General features: G+C 40.8%; 1 protein-coding gene across 1 annotated transcript in view; it reads left to right on the top strand.

Moving 5' to 3' along the window:
- The window catches only part of prkcaa (protein kinase C, alpha, a), a 124,092-nt gene that overhangs the window by 79,263 nt on the left and 18,456 nt on the right, over positions 1-26,373 (top strand). The window contains exons 7-15 of the mRNA XM_034537486.1: positions 516-650; positions 1,020-1,113; positions 5,155-5,298; positions 5,432-5,605; positions 7,532-7,623; positions 7,902-7,964; positions 8,127-8,265; positions 23,311-23,391; positions 24,784-24,891. Coding sequence (XP_034393377.1) covers positions 516-650; positions 1,020-1,113; positions 5,155-5,298; positions 5,432-5,605; positions 7,532-7,623; positions 7,902-7,964; positions 8,127-8,265; positions 23,311-23,391; positions 24,784-24,891 — 1,030 coding nt within the window. The remainder of the gene's footprint in view (positions 1-515; positions 651-1,019; positions 1,114-5,154; positions 5,299-5,431; positions 5,606-7,531; positions 7,624-7,901; positions 7,965-8,126; positions 8,266-23,310; positions 23,392-24,783; positions 24,892-26,373) is intronic.

The following is a 26,373-nucleotide window of genomic DNA, read 5'->3' on the forward strand; positions in this document are numbered from 1 at the left end:
ACTAATATAATTATTATACTTCTACCACTGCTTATACGTGTTGAAGTAGAAGGAAACAAATTAATATATACATGAATATATATGTGTATATATATACAAACACACATACACACACAGTCAATAAGTTAGATTTGTATACAATGCATCAAACACCATGGCAAATTCCTTGTAAGTGAAAATCATACTTAATAAATCATATTCTGATTAAAATTGACCAAATAGTCTGCACCTCACCATCTCAGTTTTTAAAATGTTGAACTAATGTTACCAACACTGTCAGTGTTGTACTTAAAACATGTAATAATTACAAACAAATGTAAATAACTAATCACCCTACTAGCACTAACTAGCACTGTCACAACTAAAATAACTACTTCTATAACTACTACTACAAATTATAATATTTAAAAATAAAGTGCAGTGTTTTAGAATCATATCACATATTTTGATTTTACATGCAATTGTGACACATAACTTGATATAACCATCATGTGTACCGTCTCTGTGTTGCATAGCAAGCTGAAGTCGACTGACAAGGACCGCAGGCTCTCGGTGGAGGTGTGGGACTGGGACCGGACCACTAGGAATGACTTCATGGGGGCCCTCTCTTTCGGCGTATCAGAGCTCATAAAGGCTCCAGTCTGTGGCTGGTAACGCTCGCTTCCATATTGCTATATTGACCCTCACGTATGGTTTTAAATTACTACCGTGTGGTAGTTTTCACTAGCCCAGCAGCTATGAAGCTCACCCACCCACACTTCTCTGCTCTGAAATAAGTTATGAACTATTTAAAGGCTTCATAAAAGTTTGATTATTTCACAATTTGAAAAAAACAGTTGCTTTTATTCCACCAAATATTTGAGTTTCACCCCCCAGAGGCAAAGAGACGGCTGCTTTACCATAAACTACATTCAGGCTCAGCAGGTCAACCTCAGTGGAATGAGAGCAGTTCAAATAAACTGAGGTTTTTAACTCACAATGTTTCCCTTCATGTGTCTTCCATCTTCCCTCTCTTCCAGGTATAAGTTATTGTGCCAGGAGGAAGGGGAGTACTACAACGTTCCTATCTCAGAGGAGGATGACGGGAATGAGGAACTCAGGGAGAAGTTTGAGGTGATGATTGCGCTGAAATATTCATCTGTTTGTTCACTTGATTTACAAACTAGACGTCTTGTCTCGAGTCTTTACAACATCTAAAGGGGTCCTCAGCAAACCTGTCTCCTTGTTGTAGATGATGTGGTAATTCTGTATTTGGCCGTTCCTAGCTGTGTTGCTAAGGCCACATGTCGCCTTTCCTTTAGTCCCTCTAACCTTGACAATCCCATCCAGATAACCTTGTCCTTAATTCACTATAAAGTGCTGAGTATGAGCGTGTCCATCGCTAAACTCTCTAAACTCTAAACTCTAAACTCTAAAACAAACATGTGGATTAGAACTTGAAATTATACCAAATGCTCACATCTCCTCAACTACATCTGTTGGATTATAAATTACATTTTGACAGCTGCAGCTTTCATTGTTACCATTTAGTTCCTCCATCAGAGACACTCGTGTCTGGGGTTGAATCAAAGCAGCCCACCAACAGCCTTTGATATGTCTTTTTCCTTTTACAGCGACAGCTGTCTTTTATTCTACGGAGACATTTTCTCTGACAAAGACTTGGTTGTTTGATGCTGGAAGACCCGCGATGTTCTGATACCACCATTTTAAGTTTTGTATCATTAGTTAGTTAATAAGCAGGCTAATTGCCTGGGGCAGTTGTTTCAAATGAGATTGAAAACATTACATTTAATTAATTAATTAATTACATTTTTAAGTAAAGCAGTAAAATGTAAGCATTTGTGTCATGCTTTTCAGATTTTGTATTAAATTGAACCCCGCCTATGACACATTTATTTATATATATATATATATATATATATATATATATATATATATATATATATATATATATTAAAAAGAATATATATATGAACAGTATTGTCTAAAATCACAAGTAAATCAGACACTTGTTTCTCTCAAACACACACTCACAGACACACACATAGTACTGTTCGAGACCCTTCTCCAGCGGAGGCCACTGATGAGACACTGTTGCCCTTTCCTTCATTCAATTCTCGACATCGCTGTGTCCGGCCTGCTGAGAGTGAAGCAGCTCTCCTTGTGCTCCTCTGATTGTCTGCCGCTCGGTGGGAGAGGAGGTCTCTGGAAGAGGCTTTTTACACTTATTTTTTGTGACATTTCTGCCGCGCAGAGTGGAGAGTTGTGGGCAAAGGGAGAAAGAAAGGCAAAGGCTGAATGTCAGAAAGGTTCACTGTCCACTTGATGTGGATCATTAAGCCTTGGGAAAAGATGAACTGTGTGTCACTTGAGAGTATACGAGCTCTTCTCCGTCTTCCCTGCTTCTTGTTTTCCTCCTCAGAGTTTGTCAGAGGATTGTTAGTAAATCTTCACAGTCCATTGCTCGACATTCGTCCACACGTGTGTCTTTGTGTTCTGTGAGTGTCGATGGGTCACTCTGCCTGTCCTCAGCGTGTGCGATTTCATCATTGCTGCTGCAGGTATATGGCCATTAATGTCACTAATTAATTTCATCTTCGAACTTGTTTGAGCTTTAGCTGCCTTATTTTCCTCCTTCTCACTTCACATTTAGGAATATTTCACACTGGGAACATGTGTGCCTTAATGAGGAGGAGAAAAACCTTGTAAGACCACTAGATGTCAGTATTGAATTGATACCAGACCTCTTTTCAGAACTGTGTGTGTGTGTGTGTGTGTGTGTGTGTGTGTGTGTTTGTGTGTCACTCGGCCTTCGTCAATATGCTTGGGAAGTAACATCTTTTTTCCAACCTTTAAATTGTTTTCTTCTTCTTCTTCCTTGGAGATTTGATTTCCACACCACCTTTAAAGGACCAGTGTGTAGCATTTAGGAGGATATATGGGCAGAAATGATTGTATAATCACCTGAAACTAAGAACGGTTGAGTATTCGTTAGCTTAGAATCGCCGTGTTTCTACAGTAGCCCAGAAAGGACAAACCGTACGTTACCTGAAGGCGACCATACTTCTCCGACACACTTGTAAAGGGAGGGGGAGTTGAGGGGTATTTAGTTGGATAACATCTGCAACCTCCCAACTAAATCCTACACACTGTCCCTTTAAATTGTCTTGATTCTCATCCACATTTGTAATTTCAGTTTTTCCTTGGTTGAGTACAGGTAGGGTGTTAACTTGGAATAATGCACATGGTGGTCAATATACCAATATAAGTATCACTTGGTTATGGTACTGTTGCGCTTTGAATTTAGTTGTATATCTGAGTTTCTGCTATAAACTTCAGTTAAAGTAATTCTGATTCTTGATACTGATTTCTGCATTTATGAAAGTTAACATAAGGCAAGGGATTACTGTGATACTGAAACCTGAAACAGTGGCCCGCCAAGACTAGTGAAGGAAACCGATAGCAGAAACACTAACTTTAATGAATATTTATGACTAAGAACATTTATTGAATGTGGAATTTGTTACCTGATTCACTAATACTGAGTAATGTTGAGCGTATCTAGTTTAAATCCATCCCTGACTCTTCAGAAACAGTCCAAAGGCTGCAGCGTCTTTGCGTGTCGTCGTATGATTACTGCTTCTTTGTATATCTGAGTGTTTGAGCTGCCCTCGGTGGATCAGCCCTCAACTATCTGCGTGTAAAAACACCTCGACACAAGTGTACTAAGTGACACCTCTACACAAGTGTACTAAGTGACACCTCTACACAAGTGTACTAAGTGACACCTCTACACAAGTGTACTAAGTGACACCTCTACACAAGTGTACTAAGTGACACCTCTACTCAAGTGTACTAAGTGAGTCGGCCTTTGTGGCTCCCTTCTCCCTGTGGTTTCAGGACCAAGAGGTTGTGGAAGACTGTGATCAGGTGTGTCTGAGGGGAGGAAGTAAGGCTGCTGCTCGCTCGCCTCGGCCAGGCTGTTCTCATTGGCTTGAAGCTTACAGGTGTGCTGTGATCTGGTGCGGTCTACTCGGCTTTGCGTTTCTCTGCTGCTCTCCCAGATTTAAGAGCAGACTACGGTAGATGCCATTAACCAAACTAAAGCTGCTCAAGTTAAATGTCTATTTTTTCAGAATATTGTGGAGTAGTCTGAATTGGGCTTATAATAAATCCTGGACTTTGTGATGCAACCCTGAAAAGCCTTTTCTCTTTTTGTTTTGTATTAAAGTCACAGAGTTCGGTCATTGTGTGAATGCTAAAGTGACCTTCATTGGCTTAATTTTTAGTGAGGTGAGATGACAGGGCTCAAAAAGGGTGTGACTTCCTTGTTACTCGCTGCGACTTAGAGTAGGGTCTGAGTGTGAATACTGAACATGGCGATCTTTGTTGTGTTGTTGTGCATAAAGGTTACAAATATTTCATTGTTGTTTAGCATTCAGCTTTTCCTCCTTTAAACCAACACTAACAGCCAGTACTGAGGTTTCAATTCATTTTAATTCCTTGTAATATATTCTAAGATGGCTGGGTCACAGCATACGCTGTTAATTAGTCAATAATGTGACGAGATGAAAGAAAGAAATGTCAATGTGTCCTCTCATATGCCACAATTCAGTACACTTTATTAGACTTTTATACATATTGCATCTGTTTGTATGTGCATATGCTCCACAATGACATCGCAGTCTCATTTCACTCCATTCAATTCTACTTATCAGTCAGTGTGTTGGGGCTGTGAGTGAGCAAAAGAGCATTGTGAGTGTGTGAAATAAATAAATAAATAAATAAATATATATATATACAGTATAGAAAAACAAACAAACAGGGAAATTGGATGTGTTGGTCTGGAAGATGTTCTCACTTGGAGAGGTAACAACCACAAAGAAGCTTCGTGCAGGTTTATCATTGGTTCAGTATCTTTTACATTTGTATTTCATGCAATAACTTTTAAAACAAAGTCCCCATCTTAGGAATTCAGGAACTTGTCATCTTGTCTGAACAACACAGGGAAGCTGTTTGTTATGTGTGTGTGTGTGTGTGTGTGTGTGTGTGTGTGTGTGTGTGTGTGTGTGTGTGTGTGTGTGTGTGTGTTATTCAAAGTGCATTTTTAAGATGTGTATCTCTTACACACCACCCTTTGTTCCCTGAGTGCAGAAAGCCAAGCTCGGGCCAGGTAAGAAGGGGATCACCGAGCCGGACGGCAGCCGCTCCAGCCCGCTGCCCTTCCTCAGCCTGAACGAGGTCAAACTCAGCGACTTCTCCTTCCTGGCTGTGCTTGGGAAAGGGAGCTTTGGCAAGGTGAGGCAGCTGGGATCAGCACAAAAATAAATACACTCTTAAGTGTCACTGGTAACAGACACAATGCGAGGTAAAAGAGCAAGAAACTGTTGGTTAAACATAGCTGTGATCTTTTCCTACTGTCACTCTGAAGGTCATGTTGGCAGAGATGAAGGCCACCGAAGAGCTGTACGCAATAAAGATCCTAAAGAAGGACGTGGTGATCCAGGACGATGACGTGGAATGTACCATGGTGGAGAAGAGAGTCCTGGCCCAACAGGACAAGCCGCCCTTCCTCACATACCTGCACTCGTGCTTCCAGACTGTGGTAGGTGAAATGCTCCTGGACACGTATCAGGAAAAGGCACCCCGGGTCAGGTCAGGTCCGATTAATTCATAAAGGGGCTTTTAGCTAAACGGCTTAGTCATGAAGGGTTGTAGAGAGCATTAGAGGTGTGTATGACAAGTACAATGTAAAAAAAAAAGAAATGGGTAAACAAACGGACTCTAATTAGAAGGCTGTGGTTTGTTTGTGTATACAAAAGCATGTCTGTATTGAATTTGAGTCGTGACAAAACTAGACGACACAACACACACTGCGTATGCATACTGGTTGAGTGAAGAGACATGCACTTGTAATGTAATGTGTATTTCCAGCACACACACACACACACACACACACACACACACACACACACACACCTTCATTGTTCTTATATGAGAACAGACAAGAAAAAAAAAACGACAAGAAAATAACACAGAAACCAGAATAATGTAATGTACTTTTTAACGTCACCAGTTCTGTGTTGTTAAAAGGCTAACAATAATAACAACAATAATTTGTGATATTATTTGCATCATTTTTACATCCTCAATGTGCAGCCCGATTGTGCAGGTGAAGACAACGACTGATTCATTAGGTTGAGGGTCAACCATGGAAAGTCATTAAACTCTCCAGGGTTTTCGAACACAACATAAATGGAACAGCAACAAGTAAATCTGGTGCTTTCAAGACAAATAGAGTTGAAAGGCAAAGTCTATTACCTAGAATCAGAAGATATAGAGGTTTGATATCATTGTTTTAACACAATAAAGATATACAAATGGTAGCCATGGGAATTGTTCATGCCCCACTCCTCCATTTCAGTAACAATGTGAAAGAAATCAACCTTTTTTTTCTTATCAGAACGCCTCTCGGTCTTTTAGCGGTTTGATTTCTCTCAGAGGCCGAGCTGAACTATAGCAGCTGATTAGAGCTGTAGCACCAGCAGGCGGACTCAGGAAGAGACTCAGCTTGGCATCACTCATGGCATATTCATGAACACACACACAACTCACAGTTCATTCATCCACGTACAAAATGACCGTGCCAGTGCTTTTGTATTAAGATACTGTAGTTAAAGATCGTTTTCTGAGAAAAGAAAGAAGCACAAGATGAATGAGAGATGAGACATGGAACACCAAGATAATGTATCCCTAAATGGGAACGCGGCATGTCGACATCAAATGTGCAAAGTCTCGCTCATAAATTTTGATGAGCTTCATCATTAACCACTACAAAGAGATCATTTAAGCATCCCCAGTCAGAAGGTCTTGAACACAAGTTGACATTTTAGCATTATTAGCTGAAATATACAATTTATCTTCATCTGTTTGCGTGTTGTCAACACTCATTAGAATTCATCTATTGTGAACACAGCACCACTCTTGGACAGGAAAGATTGAGTGATGGTTCAGTTTGAATTTTTGCTCAGGTCATCGTCGTGGTGTGAAGGTCAGAGTTCTCACAAATCCAAGGTCAGATCAGCAAAGACGGAAGGTCAGCGTTGCTGCCAGTATGGGTCTGCTGCTGTGTGAGGTGTTCGATTTGTGTTTTGCTCGTGAGGGACTGTCAAGGCCAAACTTGTCATGGGCAGTAAGGGACCAGCACTACCAGACAAAGAGAATCTCCCCTGACAGATGTCTGTGTTGAGGGTTTTCTTTTTCCATAAAGCTCTTTGTCGTGGCCTTTTTAGGTCACCTTGTCATGGAATGTGTAGCAGGAACCATAGAGTGACTCGGACAGCGAGGCTAGGGGAGGCTGCAACACTGAGCTGTGTGTTTCTGTTCAGAGCTGACTGTAAATAGAAATGTTGTGTAATTTCACAGCTTTTGTTGAACCTTTTGGGAGGTTTTTTTGGTGCAGAATAATGACGTTGCATATTGTTCTCTCTCTAAACCCTCTCTTCTATTCTATCTGTCTCTCTGACCACAGGACCGTCTGTACTTTGTCATGGAGTATGTGAATGGGGGAGACCTTATGTACCATATCCAACAAGTGGGCAAGTTCAAGGAACCTCAGGCAGTGTAAGACACGTCAATGTACTAGCACTGTGTAGTCAATCATTTTCTACTTTAATATAGGCCGCCTATGTTTGTTTTAGTTTGAGATTATTATTATTATATTATTTTAGTCTTTTAAAACCTCTTTGTGCGGTGCTAACAAGGTAAACAAGGAAATTGCATGCTGCGTTGTTACTGCCGCAGTAACATGGCCACCTTGTATAGAAATGTCTGATGTAATTATTTCTGGAATGCTGCAAAATGAGTTTCCTTTCGTTCGAAGCCTGTGGTTTATATTGCAGGTTCTATGCAGCAGAGATCGCTGCTGGTCTCTTCTTCCTGCATCTTAAAGGAGTCATCTACAGGTGGGTAATAACAAGTTTATGCAGCAACAGATTCAGGGGCTGCATTAAGTGTAATAAATAGTGTAAGAATTAGTATTTAGGATTGGGATTGAGAGCCACCTGCTGAAACAAGTTGTCATAGAGAAGTTAACATCTTCAAGGATCGTCTGTGTGCTTCCTCAGGGATCTGAAGTTGGACAATGTGATGCTGGACTCCGAGGGACACATTAAGATTGCTGACTTTGGCATGTGTAAAGAGAACATGTCAGAAGGAGTGACCACACGCACCTTCTGCGGCACTCCCGACTACATAGCCCCTGAGGTAAGGTTGAGCGTGGCTCCTGATGCATGAGGTCATCTCTGTCACTGTCTGGTCTGAGCCTGTGTCACCCTTGTGCTCCAGATTAAGGTTACTGCCTCGCACACACACACACACACTAACACACACACACACACACACACACACACACACATGCTCTCTCCTGACATAAGCATACCGTTCTGACAGACGCCTGGTGTGTCCGCTGGCAAGTCCAAACTTAACCCGACCATCCAAGCTGGGGTCTCAGTGTGTCCTAGTGGGTTTTCTCCTGTGCAAGTTTAATCTAACCCTGTCCTTGTTGACTAGCAACTAGGGCTGTCCTTAACAAAATAAATTCCCAGTAGACTAACACTCATACGATTTTCTTGACTAATCCACGAGTCAATTTCATCGACAGATCTGTAAAACTGAGTTCCTTCACAAAGAATCACCAGAAATATGCTTATACGTTTATTATAAATAAGTCATTCAGCATGAAAAGGCATTAAAATGTAAGACCAAATTAATTGACTAACACACTAGAATTATCCACCTAAAAATGTGGCAGCTGTGTATCAAGTAGACTGGGACTGACCACTGGTTGACAAGCTCACTGATGACGATGAGTATCGTTGGCAGTACTTTAATATGTGTTAAATATGAGGCATGTTTCAGTACCATTATCAACCTTACTCTGCTGTGCATCAACCAGAAATGGGACAAACTCATTATTTCTCAAGTCAAGTCCCAAGTCCTACATTTTAAGTTTACCTTCACCAAGAAGAAAAAAACAGAATAACAATATATTACATTCACACAAATCATAAATGCTTTTGAAAATGTGTATTTATTTGTTAAAACAAGCAGAATTAATAGTCTAAAGTCAAATTTGTGATTCGAGTCTGACTCAAGTCCAAGTCATGTGATTTAAGTCCACACCTCTGGTACCCAGACAAGATCTTTTTTTTAAACTGTGATTCATCAGATGAAAATATAAGTAAACACATTTTTGCTTAAAGCTTTTGCTTTACCAAATGCATAGGACGCAAATCGGCGCTATTGACATCATCACACATGAAAAGATGCTAAATGTTTCAATTAAGTCGTATATATTAAGACATTGATAAATGTACAGACACACAATAATTTATTAGAACGCTTGTTTTATTTTCTGCATTGTTATGATTGATGTAACACCACAACCAAGCTGCTGGAGCAAGCAATGACATAAATAACCCATCTCAAAGAGAAAGTGCCATTCCCTGGTGAGTTGCGAAACAGAAGTTCTCCCTGTGATTCATGGGAGCTGGAAATCCAGCGAAGTATCCATAATTTAATGCTGTTCATCTATTTATCCGTCTCACTTCATTTCACCCAATAGAGCCCCAGGAAAGATCTGATGCTACAGCTTGTTGCAGTTTATACTTATATTACTGATTTGGTTTTCCCAACAGCTATTATCAGTTAGTTGTTTCTATTTAATGGTGGGTTGGGTTATTGATTTCCTCTGAAATCCCTCTCTGACAGACTGGGAGGTTAATTCTGCCCAACAGACTCGGGGTGAACATGCTGCGACCGTTCACAGTCAGACTGACACTAATGCGTCAGCCAGCAATGACACAGCAGGGGGTGGGAGCGGCTTCTGTTCCCATGGCACTGGGAGCCAAAGCCCACATTGAATGTCACACACTTTATGCTATGTCGTACACGCACACACACACACACTCACACACACACATGCATGCAAGCACACACACATACATGTACACACACACATGCACGCAAACACACACACACACACACACACGCACACTGTGTGACACACATGATGTACCACAGTCATACGTATGGCAGCATCACATGCACACACAGTTTCTACATAGATAACTGAGCACATGCATTCTTTCAATGCACACACAAACTCAGTCATGTGCACACTTGAGCACACACTCAAAAACACTCCTGAGTGGAGTCCGACCTTAAAAATGGTCTGACTGAACATTTTCAGAGCTCATTGAGGGGAAGTGCTCCTCAAATTGTGCGTGACAGAAGGACCGGGAGAGATCTTTGTATCGAGTTTTGTCATTGGCCTTTGCTCCGTCTCTGAAATTTGAATAGAGTTACCAAATGTGAGGGTTGTCCGTTCAGGGTCAGTGGTTAGGGAAGAAAATGCTTTTTAATTATTTGGATCCAGCGATAGTTTCCAGAGAGTGAAGAACTCCCAGAGTGCTGCAGGAGTCCTAAAACCTGGAACTGAGTTTGCATTGTTGCACTTCCAGTTGCCTCGTCTCAATGTAATTAGGTTTTTTAATGGGTTTTTGGTAAGATATCTGAAAAAGATTGAAATGTTTTGTTCTACGGCATAAAATATGTCAGTAAATAACCCACTTGTGAATTTTGAAGCTTTTAAGTGTCTTGGGAAAAAAAGAAGCAGATGCTATCAAGTGGCTAATTGAGACGACTAAATGTCATCACGCCATGCCATTGAAAAATCCCTTCTTTTTTTTACGAGGCAACCAATACGAAAACACGTCATCCCTGCAGCTCTCTATTACTGACACCAGAGGTGTTAAGCACCTGCCACCCTGAATGAGGAAAACTCACATGCAATATATCTATTTTTTTTTATATGATGTGCGATAGGGAGTGCACTTCTGAAATATAAATGTGTTTTTGGATGTTTGAATCGCTGCATGTGTGAGATGAGAAATATCACACACACACCTGCCCACATGCTCATCACTCTATGAGGGAGTACATTTCTATGTAGCGGCGGGTCCCCTGGCTGTCAGCACACATGTGACAGAACACAGTAGTGTTCCTGCATCCAGTCACACAAACACACATGTGCTGAAACACAGTTTACTCTGACCTACATAGCCAGTCATTAGGAGCTCCTGTCTGGGAGCAATGCTCACACTAATGTGAATTTACACCTCAATGACTTTGACACAGAGAGGAAGAGATAGCGAGAAAGAGAGAGAGAGAGAGAGAGAGAGAGAGAGAGAGAGAAGGGAGGGAGGGAACACAAAGGTATTAACTGTGAGGAAAAGAGCAGAAGAGGACATGAGTAGCCAGACACTAAAGGAAAGGTAAAGAAAGCAGGGATTGAGATGAGAGAGCGATGTTTAGCTGTTTCCCTCTACACCCTAGTTGGTCTCCAGAGTGTGGCATTAGGAGGCGTGGGCGTCCCCTTCCCTGCTCACTCACTCTGTGGGCTGAAACAGTGTTTGTAAGGTCAGGGTGACATAGTTCAAATTCAGTCTTTGAAGAAGTGCTGCTTTTTAGATGCTCTTACTGTCGCTGAGCTGGCGTTCCTCCTCAAAGTGTTAATGTGTTAACAATACAGGACTGTACGCGCAGAGTAGGGATTTGCGCTTCCATAGAGTGTTTATAAGAAGGGGACGTAGTCAACGTGACTTCCCCCGATGGTTTGTGGACTGTGGCGTTGAAGCCATGAGTTTTTGGCGGGTTGTTTTGCAACCAGAAGTGACACAAGAGGATGGAAAAATGAAAACACACCGTGAAAGGGTTGAAGTTGGACAACTCCCAGACTGGACAACGCTGTGGTATTGACCTGTCAATCACAAGGTTGCCCCACCCTAAAGCATACCCTGCTTTATGGTCTATTTGACTCTAAATGGGACCATCATTTACTAAATGAACATCATGGTGTATTTAAGAATACTTTAAACTAGCCATTGAGACTATAAACTCATGTTTACAATGTTTACTGTGGGAATAAATCAAGTGAGAAGAATGTTTTCATAGACAGTCAAACGTATTTTTGCAACCAGAGGAGTCGCCCCCTGATGGACATCAGAAAGAATGCAAGTTTAAGGAACTTCAGCATTGGTTTCACTTTGAAAACACTTGTATGCTTCATCGTTAGACTTTATAGTACAGATACTTTCACAACCAGCATTGATACGTACAAGAGCGGTTTATCTGGGACATTCATTTCCCCTGTAATTCTTTAATGTTGCTTTACTAAAGGAATTCAAATAATTTTAAAGGAAAAATGTAATGAATACAGGCTCGTAACATTGAATGGTATATGGCTTATTTAAATTTAGAGCTAATTATTTAGATTCAGGCGTCTCGACCACCTACAATTCAGTGTTGGTTCAGCTGCAGAGATGGAGTTCTATTTTTATTTGCGTGGCTGATCTTTATTCTTCTAAATGTTTGAGGACTAGAATAGCAACCCTGCATTACCACCAGGGAGTTGACATCTGGCAACATGCCTTTGCAGTGGCAGCTCCAATGTTGAACTCTTTACCAATTACCAAGAGTTCAAACCAGTGTTTTCAGATCTGCTCTATTAGTAGTCCTACGAAATCACTTCAGCTGTGGTTGGAATAGTGACGTGTGATGTGTGATGTGAGAAACAGTGAGGGGTGAAGAAGGAGGTGAAAAAGAGAAAGTGAGAAGGAAACAGCAAATGAGACAGAAACGCAGAGAGCACAAACATGCCAACGTCCTTAAAAAGTTTACTTCTCTGCCAGATTGTTAATATTAAAAGATCCAGTAATTAGTAATATGCCTTATCTTTCTCACATCTTTTATATTGAGCTTGATGATCTCTTCTCCGCCTCCTGGCTCCAAATGCTTTATCTTTTCTCAGATGCAATTTAGTTTAGACATCATACTACATATGCATGGCAATACACTGTAATTTTCCTTTTGGGTTATTTTTAAGTGACATCCTAATTAGCTGATGTCAGTACGCAAATAAGATACGTGATGCATGCATCACGTATCTTAATACATCATATGCTGCTTGTTGTGTTTTGGCATATGTAATTATGTATTATATATTGTCCTAAATAAAACTATTAAGTATTCATCTATTATTTACTCTTCCTTTAGTTTGTAGTTTATGAAAATAACCGTTTTGCTCAAACCAGGATTATACAATTCTGTATCGGAGCCATTGAAGGTAAAAATAATTTATATTTATGTGAAAAAAACAGGAATTCTCAGAGAACCACATTTACGAGAAAAAAACTCCCAAATTTGTGAGATTAAAAAGTCATAAATTAACAAAAAAAACAACTCAAGGTTTGATCAACCTCATCACACCACCGCCTTTGTGTAGTCAAAGATAGAAGTTGTTTGTTGCTACCTTTCTGTAATATCTAGGATAGTATTTATTTACGCTCATAACAGAACACAGAAAGAACATCTGTGTACGTATCTCTCAGGATCTTCGCATCGCTCAGAGGCCGACGGTTTAGCACTCCACTATTTTTCAGATTTTCTTCTCATAAATGAAACGCTGTAATTTTGCAAATTTGTGAATTTGTTTCTCGACTCCCCTGAATCCCCCTTTTTTCCCTTCTAACTCCAATCCCCTGTGTACATCTTCGTTGGATTATCTCGGACAGTGAAATGTTTGCGTTACAAACTGGGCTGGGAGGACTGTGTTTGAGGATCTAATGAAAGATGTCATCAAGTTGCATTCTGGGTAATGCGGACTATTATGTGCTTGACTCACAAGCAATGCAACATTTCAGCAGTAGCACCTTAAGTTGCACAATCCATCTTGTAAAAAGGTGCTGTTCATCTTCTGTGTGACATGCAGTGTAGGGCGCTCATGGAAACCCGAGGCTGCTCATTACTGCCTGTTGTTGTTGTAGTTTTTTTTACGATTGGTAACATACATTTCTCTATAGTGAGTTCACTTTTTCAAAACTGTCCAAACCGTATAGGATGCTACAGATATAGAAATGAACCGTGCTAGTCAACCCGTGTCTCATGGTTCTCATCCACATTTGTATGTCTTTTCTTTGCAAAACTGCACATTTAAAGTCATTTTGTGTTATGTTTAGAACATATATATTGAATAGTGTTTACAATAGTGGATGTAAACATGTTTCAACCTTAAATACACAGCAACATGGTGGTGGTTGAGTTTAAGTGAGAAAACTGAAGGCATTCTGTGTCAAAGCAATGAAAACTGATCCACAGTTTAGTCACCATTGACTCAGTAGAGGGACATCATTAGTGAAGGAAACCAACCTCAACAGAAACATACAGTACAGAGAAATGCTTGCACCACCAAAGCATGACCTGATGTGCCCTGAATCTGCTCCACAGCACACGCATTCCTCAAAGGGATCCGATAACAACAAAGAGGCAGATATTCACGTGGCACCCCGAAACAGTGTCGGACAGTTTTATAGAAGCAGAGGCTCTGTGCGCTCGCAATGTTTGAGAGTGTGTAAGCGAGGACAGTGGCCTTGAATAGCTAGCAGTCTGATCCACAACTGTCATGTAGCATTAGGCCTAATGGGAGAGAAATGTCTGCGGCAATGCACACATGAACACACGTGCACACACGCAGACTGCACAAGCACAGGTACACAAATAAACACAGAGGCACACAGATACTCAGGCATGCACGAAAATATAAGTTTTGACTCCACAAGATATTATAGAGAAAATCTATACAAATTCATGTCCACAATTATCCTAGCCACATTTAATTGCTCTCTCACACACGCACGCACACACACACACACACGCACACACACTGTATGTACTGCAGTGAATCAGAGCAGCGCTACTGGCCAGAGGCTTTCATACAATAGAGTAAAGAATAAAACCGGACGAGAGCAGGGAATGCAGGAGCAGGTCCCGCTTGTCTTTTTCCATCAGTCGCGACCTGGCAGAAGAAGAGAGCACTTTATGTATTCATCAGCCCCCATGCATGCAGCAAAAGCAAACAAACATCTTTTGTATATAATAATTAAGTGGAACGCCGGAGACTCAACATGCTGGTTCAGAGCACGAAGGTCACCGTGCCTGAAACTGTAAATGTCCGCCGGTGTTGTCGCAGACAGGCGATGGGTGGCAAGGGCAGGAAGTCACAGCAGCGTCACATTACGCAGCGCTGTGCACGATGGCCTGAAACTGATCTAAACAGTCTCCTTTTTTCCACTGAACTCCAGTTGTCCTCTCGTTTTTTTTTTTGCTTCACTTTCACTGACTCTGAATCGGATTCTATCCCAATCCTCTGACTTTTAAGTCTCTCTCTCAGAAAGAGGTAAAAATAACAGCAGTTTATTTAATTTTTTGCTGGATTCTCTAAACGTTTCTTGCTGTCTTGATCTGTTCTCTATTAGCTTTAATGACCAAGACAAGCCAGTGTGTGTGTTGCTATTTGGTACAAACACACTTGTGCTTGTCGCGTTCACCATCTTATTTTAGAGTTGTGGCATACCAAAAAGGCGGAGGCTGGCGTATGCCATTCATTTTGCTGGTATTCCCCTATAATAAATAAACAATTTGAACATATAGTGCCGTTAGTGTTAGAAACGACACGTGTCTGATCTCATTGTTTTTCAAACCATCGGGCTCTCCTCTTTTCCTCCTCCCTCTCTCCTTCCCTCCACCCTTTTCCATCTCTCCTCTGTGTTTTCATTCCCTTGACACAAACCGCCACGAGGCTGCATTGACCTGATGTGCCTGCATGCTTTCCATGTTTAAATCCCTCAGAGGGCATCTTTCCGTAGCAGAGACTGTGAGGTCAAATCTCAGTGGCACACCGAGACAAATGTGACACATTAGGTCCTCGATGACGAGCTGTCTAACGTTGGCCTAGTTCACCATGTCGTGGTGAGAGCGTTTCCTCTTAGCAAACTAGTAGCGTGTTAATCGACTCTTCTCATTAAAGATATGTTCTATTTGTGTTTGCAGGTGAGTAGAGAGATCCAGAGCTGGGAAGCATTTTTGTTTCCCAGTGAGGTTGTTTTGCTTTTAGTTAACAGAGGACTCGTCCCTTCTCACACATATTGACGTATTTCATAGTGTAGCACCGAGTTTCGGTTTCATGCAAAGGGATGTGCGCCATTCTAATACTGTGCTGTCACTCTGGGTGAGACAGTAGTCTCATTGTTATTCTGTCTCACGCGTATATGATCTTTAGGAGCTTATAGACATTCACAGATGGATCGATATGTGAGGTGGTTGTTAAACAGATACGCACGCTTGTCTTGACTTCCACGTTTTGTAAGGGTCACCTGAGAGAAGGCACTGAGATAATCAAAAAAGTTACGACGTTAATGGAAAAACAAAAGAAGAACTGCTTCGAATGAATTCATTGTATCTTCAAAGAGGCTGCGATCGCTGTCTGCCGAGACCCGGGACCTGGCCTCCATGTGCACGTCAAGCCGGACTCCTCTCTGAAGTAGCAGCCCTACCCCAGTAGAGCCGTTATCGGGGATGTCGGAGGCCGTCGGGTGTTCGGCGGTGCCCACAACAGCCTCGTCATTCCTGTACAAGAGTCAGAAGCCAGGGTTTCCTCCGTTAGCATGACAGTAGGGGGTGAAGTTGTAAAATCCGACTGGAGCTGTAAAGGTTCCTGAACAGGGAGTTTTGAAGAAGAAATAATAATAATAATAATAATGCATTCTATTTGTAAGGCATTATTAGGCATTATTATCAGTTTTGAAGAAGAAAGAGGACGATGAGTCATTTTGAAATTAATTTTATTAACAGGAAGTGAAATAGTTAATGAGCTTAATGAGAGCTTGAGTCATGAAGCATAACACACAATGACGGGACTGTGAAAAACAAGCAGGCTGTAAATGAATTCAGTGAAAACATAATTAGGTTCCTGCAGGACTTTACCTGTTGAGGGATCATAGCTGTCACCGATGTTGGTGATAACCTTCTTGTAGACAAGAGGGATTTCTGTGTTGAATGGCTCAATGGTTCTCTTCCAGTGCAGCTGAGAAGGCCACTTTATCTATAGAAGAGAAATGCACCATTGAAAATGTTAATCGTTTTTTTTCTTGAAAGCTACACTTAACCATTGGTTATTTTTTGTCTAAAAATACAACTTATTGTATTGTCTTAAATATGAAAAATAGAGGCACAAAAAATGTGTCCCATGTTAACCTATACACGTACCTTCAGGCATTGTTGAAAATTCATTAAACCCAATGCAAGCTTTCTAAAATCAATCCGGTTAAACAAATGTAAAAATTTAGGAAAGAAAGAAAAAGTTCTACTGAGCAGCAGCATAATGTAGCATATTCAGTCTGGAGCTTTCTGTTCAATAGCACTAACTACTAAAAACAACAATAATGTATTCACAGATATTACTATTAACCTTTTAAAGCCAACTGTGTATCATATCAAACCAATGCAGATGTTGATACAAGTTACAGTGGATGATAATATGTTGCTTGCCTTGATCAACTGTTTGCCTCCATCTCAGCCTCTATTCTTTCAAGCTTTGTGTTCATTTCTGGCCCAGAACCTCAGTGGCCTCTAAGTCTGTGGGAGTAGTGGAAGAGATAGAAACCCGCATGAGCGAGGGATTAGAAAGTATACAGTAAGCTTACCTGTTAATATTACGGTGGTCAATTACTGGTAGCTGTACTTCATTTCTTCTTTTTAATCTTGATATACTGTATTTTCTCCAGTACCTCCTCTTTTGTTTCAGTTACTTTAAGCTGCATTTGTTCATTCCCTCGACCAGGCCCTCAACAAGTGATTAGATGGTATATAGTGTTTCAATGACCCATGTATAATTAAATGTAATCTTCAACACCAAAGGCCTACTTTGATCAGCTGTCTCGAGTGCCTTCACTTGTCTCAGTGCATCATCAAGGCTGATCTTCAGCTCTCAAGTCACAACCTGGAAATCAACCCTCTGATTGAAAGGAAGAGGTTTGGTATTTAAAAAAAACGACATAAACTCAAAGGAGTCCAGGTCAGTTCAGTTAATGGTGAAGATGGATGACATAACAAGATGAGATAGAGGGAATTCTTGATTAACCTCTATTACTGTCACAAGTCATGGATGTCCTAGGAAATTATGGAATTTCTTTCCTTGAGGGAAGTTAGGGAAAACCAGAGGAATCCTTGTACGAATGCATCATGTTTTCATTCCATTCATTTATTGCATTAGATAGTATAGTTTCAGCCCAACTACAGTGGAAACTGGTCTGTTAGGTTTCAGACAAACAACATGACATTAGGGCCTCCAGCAGCCAAGCAGCCAACTCCTCCTCACGGGACTCTAGTCTGGACTCAAAGTCTGACGGTTAAAACAAAGATGGGAAATAAATCCTGATTTAAGCAATGTTCGGATCTGATTCCTCAAGAGGCTGAACAACAGCTATCTCTTAAACAATGTGAGCTCATTAAGTAAAATTAGATGATCTGAGATGAGAGGAAATCAAACTCTGTATAAATAACTTACTTGTTTGTTGTGTTCCCTTTACTTTCCTTCTGCAGTTGTTCCACTTGCGTGTTGGCCCTCATTCAGTTATTTAGAATAGAAGAGAAGAATATTATATAAAGAACTGACACATAAATAGTACATGTTGCTGCTAATGTGTGAGGAATAGACGAGAGGTCAATTAAGGTCAGGTTTATAAAAAAAAGAATATATATTCCCGTTGCATATATTTATTCTTTATTGGATCAAGTGCTCACATTTTTTTTTTTTTGTTGACATTTTACATTTGATTTATTTTTATTTATTTCTCTCTTTCATCAGTCTCCAGGAAAGTCTGCGTCTTTAAGCCGGGTATTCGTCCTCTAGACTCTCACTGGCCTCCAGTCTGAACTCAAATGCTAAAATGGCGTTAACATGATGACAGGAAAAACATCCAGCAGCCAACCAATCAAAACCAGATTTAAACCAAAGGGTGGCATGATGATATAAGCAGGGGAGAGATGAGATGAAATTCAAGTATTTTTTTCTATATTTCTAAACTCTTTAACTTGATCAGCAGTATTTTATTCACAATGTGATCACACTATTACAATAAGCTCTCCGCATGTTCCCTTTCATTTCCACCAGTAATTGTGCCACCAGGGTCCTTTGCGACACTGCCTGGACGTCAGTAGTGTTCAGTCTGGTCTCCAGTTCTGGACTATGAAATATTTAGTGGCACAGATAATATCCCTGAAAAAACTGTCTCGCATTCTTTTTTGAAAAAGCAAAACATACTGTATATGTATTGTGCCGTTTACTGAGAAGGTACATAATCATGATATACAATGTGTGCATATAATGTAGTTAATTCACCTTGGTCAGCTGCCTGCACTGCCTTCACTCCTGAATCTCAGTCTGGCCTCAACTCTATTTGTTAAAAATGAGGGAATAAATAGTGAATGACTTCAACCATGCAGTCTGAGATTAGATGAGCTGAGACAAGGAGGAGATTTACTTTGCTGGTCATTAATAATTGACTTGTTTGTCGTGGTACCTTTACTTTCCTTCTGCAGTGGTTCCACTCGTTTGCGTTGGCCCTCCAAATCACTGGCATTCAGTCCAGCCTCCAGTGAGGATGGGAGAATGATGATTAGAGTTAACGAATGAAGCGATTAATAGAAAGCTTTTAGAATGTCTAACGACTGTACGCATGCAGGTTGCAGCATTGTGGACAAAAGAGAAGGGAGTCAAAAAGTGAAATAACAACTTGCTTCTTCTTTACGTAATGGAAATAATAAATAAATAATGCAATAAAAAGGCAGCAATTCCACAACACACAGAAACTCTTTTTTTTTATTGTTAGACAATTCGTATTGATTGTATTCGTGGCACAAACAAGTTTATTTTATACAAATGCACAATGTATTTACACTTTCTCTATCATTCTATGTGAATGCACCCCTATAGCCCTTCTCCAGTTCACAGCTCCTCCATCATCCTGCCAGCGACTGTCTGCACACCTATACAGTGAACTACTACACACATTGTTTGTGAAGTAATGACACCATATTCGCTTTTAAGTCTGATGCTGCATAGAGGGACGCTTTACCTCTCATACCCTGTTGTCTCTGAAGTTGCACCAGCTGCTCTTTGGTGTGTCGCAGCTCACTTCTCTGCTCGTCCAGCGCAGCCATCGTCTCGCTGAGCAGAGTGAAGCTATCTGCTTCAGCGGACTCATCCCCAGTATACGTTGATGGCAGTGAACCCCTGTCCCAGCACATTTCCCTCAGCCAGGCAGCAGACAAGCAGGACAAGTACACCATCCCTCATCTTTGAGGGCTGTAGAACTGTGACACCTGCTGCTGCTGGTGGGTGGTTGGGGGGGGGGGGGGGGGGGGGGGGGGGGGGGGGGGGTTGTGATAAGAGAATATGGCATGACGGCCCTGTAAATGTATTATCTGTTCTCTTTTAAAAACTAGTTATGACACATGAGTGAGAATTTGTTAGCCCATTTTACGCAGTACACATTGTTACGTGATTGACATACATACAGAGATGGTATACGGTTGTATAGACTTATTTAAAATAATGTATTTAATATATTGTGACAGGACAGTTTCAGTATTAATATATATTTTTTATGTTGGGGATATTTGTTTTCTGGCTTTATGTTGAACTGTAAATACTTGAGGGAAAACGATGGAGGAAAAAGTGACCCACTGAAGAACTGATCCCATCACACAGCCTGTCGGCTCTTTACATTATTTATGCTTCTATAACTATCACAGTCACAGTATAGTGACATTCAAAGACACATCAGCATGCACGCGCATTTGTACACGTGCTCGCCATTGGCTTACGAGGGTAAACACGTGGATGTCCTGCGTGTCCATCAACCCTCAGGACAGCGCTGTGACAGTGGAGTGCAGCGCTGGAGGGGTGTTTGGCCGTGTGTGTGTGTGTGTGTGTGTGTGTGTGTATGTATGTGTGTGTACATGCATGCGTGCGTGTGTGGGCTCCTACGGGTGAGGTGGAGGTCAAGTGTTAAGCAGCAAAGGCTGTAGAGAACCAGACTTGGAGACACTAATCCATGCGTTTGTCTCCAGCAGGTTAGACTACTGTAACGGCCTGCTCACTGGGCTCTAAACGAGCTGTAAGACAGCTGCAGTACATCCAGAACGCTGCTGCTCGAGTCCTGACTAGAACCAGGAAATACCACCATAATGTCCCAGTGCTCAGGTCTTTGCACTGGCTTCCTGTTGCTCAGAGAATAGACTTTAAAACAGCTCTGCTTGTGTACAAATGTCTTCATGGTCTAGCACCAAAGTACATGTGTGACATGTTAGAGCCATATGAACCATCTCAGGCTCTGAGAAGCTCAGGGAGTGGTCTCCTGCTGGTCCAGAGTCAGGACTCAACACGAGGAGGCTGGGTTTCAGTTTTATGCTAAAATCTGAAACAGTCTTCCAGAAGATGTGAGACAGGCCTCAACTCTGACAATGTTTACATCCAGGCTGAAAACGGTTCTATTTGACAACTGAAAGTATTTTATCTGCACTCTTCGCTTTTAATATAATTAATATATTATTATTTTTATGTTTTTATGGAATGATTTTATTTGCCTTTTTGTAATTTTATGTAACTGTAAAGCACTTTGAATTGCCTTGTGTACGAATTGTGCTCTATATATAAACTTGCCTTGCCTTACCTAGAGCGACACACAGGACAGATCTGCTCTCACACACCTCGGCACATTTGTGTGTATGCTTCACTTGTATGTGTGCATGTGAGTTTTGGATCTATTCATGTACAGTACGTTGTTCATATGTGTGTGTATATGTGTGTGTTACCAAGCTGGAGGAGTGTCCCACGGCAGCATGTGTTCAGCAGAGGTCGGACGTTACTCACAACGTACCCTGCAACGGAACTGCGTTGCACACCTGAAGTTGTTTGTGTGCACGTGTGTGAATGCATTAATGTGTGTTCTCTACATATGTGCTGTATGTGAGCCTGAATGAGCCTTGGATGTTATAAATTCATCCCCTAAATTCATATAACCCAGATCAATAATCATTCTTGCAAGAGTGCTCGGCCATTCAATAAGGAAACAAAACCATTTCAGTCAACATTTGAAGAAAAGGACCTGAACAGAACCAAATGTGAGCGTCAAGATAGCTCTTCCAAATGTGCAAACACGTGTCTGTAAGAGTTGCCTTCACATTGCCGTTGCTGTTGTTTACTCCCGTCTTGAGCCTGTTTTTGCGTGACAAAAAGTGAGAACTGTGTGTTTCAGCTTCAGCAGAGATATGCCCTGACTTAATATGTGTTCATTGTCTGGGTCAAACTGTACGAAGAGCTGTGATCTGGGAGTTTTTAATTCCTGAAACAGGATTTTCAAGGCTGCTGTCAAACTTCATATGCATGTGTCTGCAGAATAATAAGTCACAGTTGGCTTAAATATGTTTGCAACCTTATCAAGAGCATTTAGAAAAGAACTGTGTTTTTGAATTGCATTTTACTATATATAGTACTGCTACAATATAACAATCATTTGGATTTGCATACAATGAGACATGGCAGAATGCATGGAAAGATATACAACCATGCTTAAAAACATTACCCGAGGCAGGAGCATTGAGTAAAACAAACACAATGTAGAACTTTAGTGGATCATAACACAATAAAAGGAAGGGTGGGGATCATTTATTCCATTTTATAATTTTTTTTCAATTCTATTATGTAGCTTTTTCTTATTGCCAAGTCATATCCTGAAAATCCCCAAAATTAGATTGAAGAGTCGACAGTTTTTCCTTTAGTGGGAGGCGTGTTCATGTCCACATGAAGTATGGGATTTGAATGTCGAGATGAAGCTTATAAATATGTGTCAAATTTGATTTGTGTTGGAATCTAATAAGACTAAACCCGAAAGAGTGAATGTATTGCTGCATATTTAATCTACAGATCCAAAATGACTGGGCGTATGTTGTGATTTAGATCAGTGGTTTGGAAAATGTCTGCATTTTTGAGTCAGTTAGTCACGACTACTCTAGTGAGCCAATATGAACGCGGTAACCTACTTGTTGTCCATAAAATAGCATAAAAAAATAGATTACAGTCAGCACAAGTGAACCTGGGTGTCACATTGAGAGGAATATACCTATGTTTGTGTCCTGATCTGAAAGAAGAAAATATTAGGTTCCAGTTCTGTACATTTTAAATATGCATTGTGTCATCTAACTAACAGGCAGCACATGTATCTCGTCTCTCACTTGTAAACAGATCAGTAAACATATCAGTGCTGCAATTTCCAACGTCTTTGACGCGACTGAGACAAGCAGTTTGAGTTTGGCTGAACTTCTGAGCCTGTTCTCGTCCTTCCTCCACAGATCATTGCATATCAGCCCTATGGACGCTCTGTAGACTGGTGGGCATATGGAGTTCTGCTCTACGAAATGCTGGCAGGACAGGTGAGTGGTGCGCACACATACACATTGTACTACTTATGCAACTGCCTGCTGCACATTGTGCCGACGGCTTTACACAAACACGAGTTTGCTCACAGATTGCTCACACCCACATTATTCCCACATTCAAGTTCCCGAGCAGCAAGGCTCTGCGCAGGCCTAAATGTACTCAGGTGGTGCTTCCTAAAGACCATAATAAATATGTGTACACATATGTACACATACACATATGTCCTCATGTTTCTGCATTGAAAACATCTCTTATGTGTCTGTTACTACTGGCCATGATACAGCACAGTGTGCTGCCAGTAGACATGAGTCAATATTCTGAACAATATTCTCAGCTATGGAAGTGAACGTATCAATAATGTGCTGGCTGGTTAAAGAAGAGCTTCTTTTGGAATCAGATAATCATGAGGATGAGGACCAAGCTTGACATGTGTTGCAGCCAGAGTGACTGCCAGTTGTTGTGTTCTTCAAACCTTTAAGTGTCAAATTGGGGTGATTCAGTTTTCTCTTTTCTTTCCATTACCCATCTCTCTATATACAAAGGATGTACATTCAATATATATATATATTATATATATTATTGTTTTTTACATGTTTAAATAAAACATGTTTCCACGACTCAGCACTAAATGACTAATTAAGACATTTATGACTTATTAACAATTTGTAAAGTAGCTCACATATCAAAAAGCCCAAAACAAAGTACATGCAAAAGCAAGTTTCTCCACAGCAAAGCAAAACATGAAGATGGGTCTGTTTTTCATTCCCAAATGAACTGAGCAAGCGTCAGCTGTTAAACAATCAGATGTTTACCTATTCAGATATTCCCTTCCTGCGCCCCTTCCTGCCTTGTGTGAAATCAGGTAAAGAGGGCATGACGCTGACAGGCTATCTCTACACGAAGGAGCCAGTGGAGTGGAAATGACGAATAATTCATTTTATGGACTGTCGAAACACCCACATTATGGTAACTGATGATAAGCACCCAGTGAGCAGGGGAGAAAGCTGGGTCATCCACTCCCTTTGCCCTGCAATGTCTTCCTGTGAAACAAACTCTACACTCTTTCTTGTTTTCTGTTATCCGTGTCTTTGTGGTTTAGTCTTTTTCTCCTGTACTCATCTTTGGCACCCTAGTTAGTCAAATGTGTGTCCTGTTTTTCTGCCCTCTTGATCTTTATTCATTCGGGAAAACAGCTTTTACTTAATTTGTACATTTTACCTTTCAAGTACAGAAAGGGCACACATGAGAAGAACAAAACAAATGTACCAGTGCTGGATCCCTGTGGTGCTGCACATTACAGAGAACAGCAACAACTTATCCATCCACTGTGTGATCGTGGATGAAACACCAACAGCACTCTCAGTGTTGTCTCCTTCCACCCCCAGCCTCCGTTTGATGGCGAGGATGAAGATGAGTTGTTCCAGTCTATTATGGAGCACAACGTGTCCTACCCCAAGTCCCTGTCCAAGGAAGCTATCTCCATCTGCAAAGGGGTGAGTGGACGTTCTTTGCCATCAGTGAAAACATATTTCGCCTTTTATTTTAAGTTTTTGTGTTCAAGCAAAATCCATAATCAAGAAGATAGTTGAGGAGGTTCATGAACAGTTTACGTTGTACCTGCTGTCAGTGGGGCAGTTTGTTTTACATATTGCACAACAGGCAATTTAAACTGTTATCCAACCTGCCTGGATGGTCCTGTTTAACTGGGACTCTTCCTCTTGAAGCTTTTCACCCGGGTTAAAAAATCCTTTAAATCAGCATTTTATGCTCGAGTCTTTCACGCTCTTCACTGTAACCACAAATAATTCTGCTAGTTCAAAACTGACAAACTACTGGAAGGCTTTTCTTAGCCTTCTGGAGGCAGACTTTCTAATATATGGGAAGTCTAGCTTCATTTCCTGCAATAATGAAGTGTCTACAAGTTCCCTCTTCATTTCCCGCTCAGTTCTCGTGTCTGTGACATTTACATTATTAAAGTAGGAAGGGGAAACTATCAGGTGATCCAACATACTCCAATGAAGTAGCTCAATGAGCCATTTTAATAAAGTGTGTTGTTCTACACGGTTCAAGCAGCACAGTAAAAAACTATTTTGATTAGTTTAAGTCATTTATGACTGTTAAAATTCACACTCTGTACAATAATCATTTTCAAAAGTCTTTGTTACAGCAATTGACCACTAGGGCACATCACAATAAATTCTATTAAACAAATAAAACCTTCTGTGTATAAATTCTAATAAATTCTAATCATAATCCGAAAACTCGATTTTAATTTTTTTATGGAAAACTTTGGACAGTCAAAAGGAAACCCCTCTTAAGCAATTTTAACTATCATGTAATTTAATTAAACATGTATTACTATTTAGTAAAGCACACTGCATCAGAGCAGGAAAAGTGCTGTACAATAACTCTAAAGGATAAATCGGGACACCTTTAGCATTTAGAAATACTTGTCGGAGAATCTTCCAGGAACATAATGAAATTACTTTTGTTCTTGGGATTTTTGTTTAGAAAAATCCATAACAAAGTGACGCTTTTTCCATCCCAAGCCTCCTTCATCATCGCCGTGGTGTGACTAGCTGTCACTAATCTACGTGATGGATCTCTACGACTCATTTTACACAGCAAGAGCCGAGACAACTGTTGCTCCTCAGCTTAGCTAACGGGCCATCAATACTCACCAACAGACTGAGCTGTTTCTGGACAAAAGATCCCACCGTTTGATTCAAACATATCGAAATCATCGTCTGACGATAGCCAATGGGTTCCCAGATCACATTTCATCTGATGCGTTCCGCCACCTTTACCTCCACACAGACTGCTAACCTGCATTCAACCAAAGCTTTCTCAAACCTAATTGCTCAATACTCCTCAGACTACAAACAGAAACCAGAATGCGTCCGGTACCAAAGTCTCGGCCCATTGCTTATCAGTTTATACAGATTACAGTATCAATAATTGTCTGATCTTAATGG

This window comes from Cyclopterus lumpus, chromosome 1 (genome assembly GCF_009769545.1).
Source record: "Cyclopterus lumpus isolate fCycLum1 chromosome 1, fCycLum1.pri, whole genome shotgun sequence".
Classification (NCBI taxonomy): domain Eukaryota; kingdom Metazoa; phylum Chordata; class Actinopteri; order Perciformes; family Cyclopteridae; genus Cyclopterus; species Cyclopterus lumpus.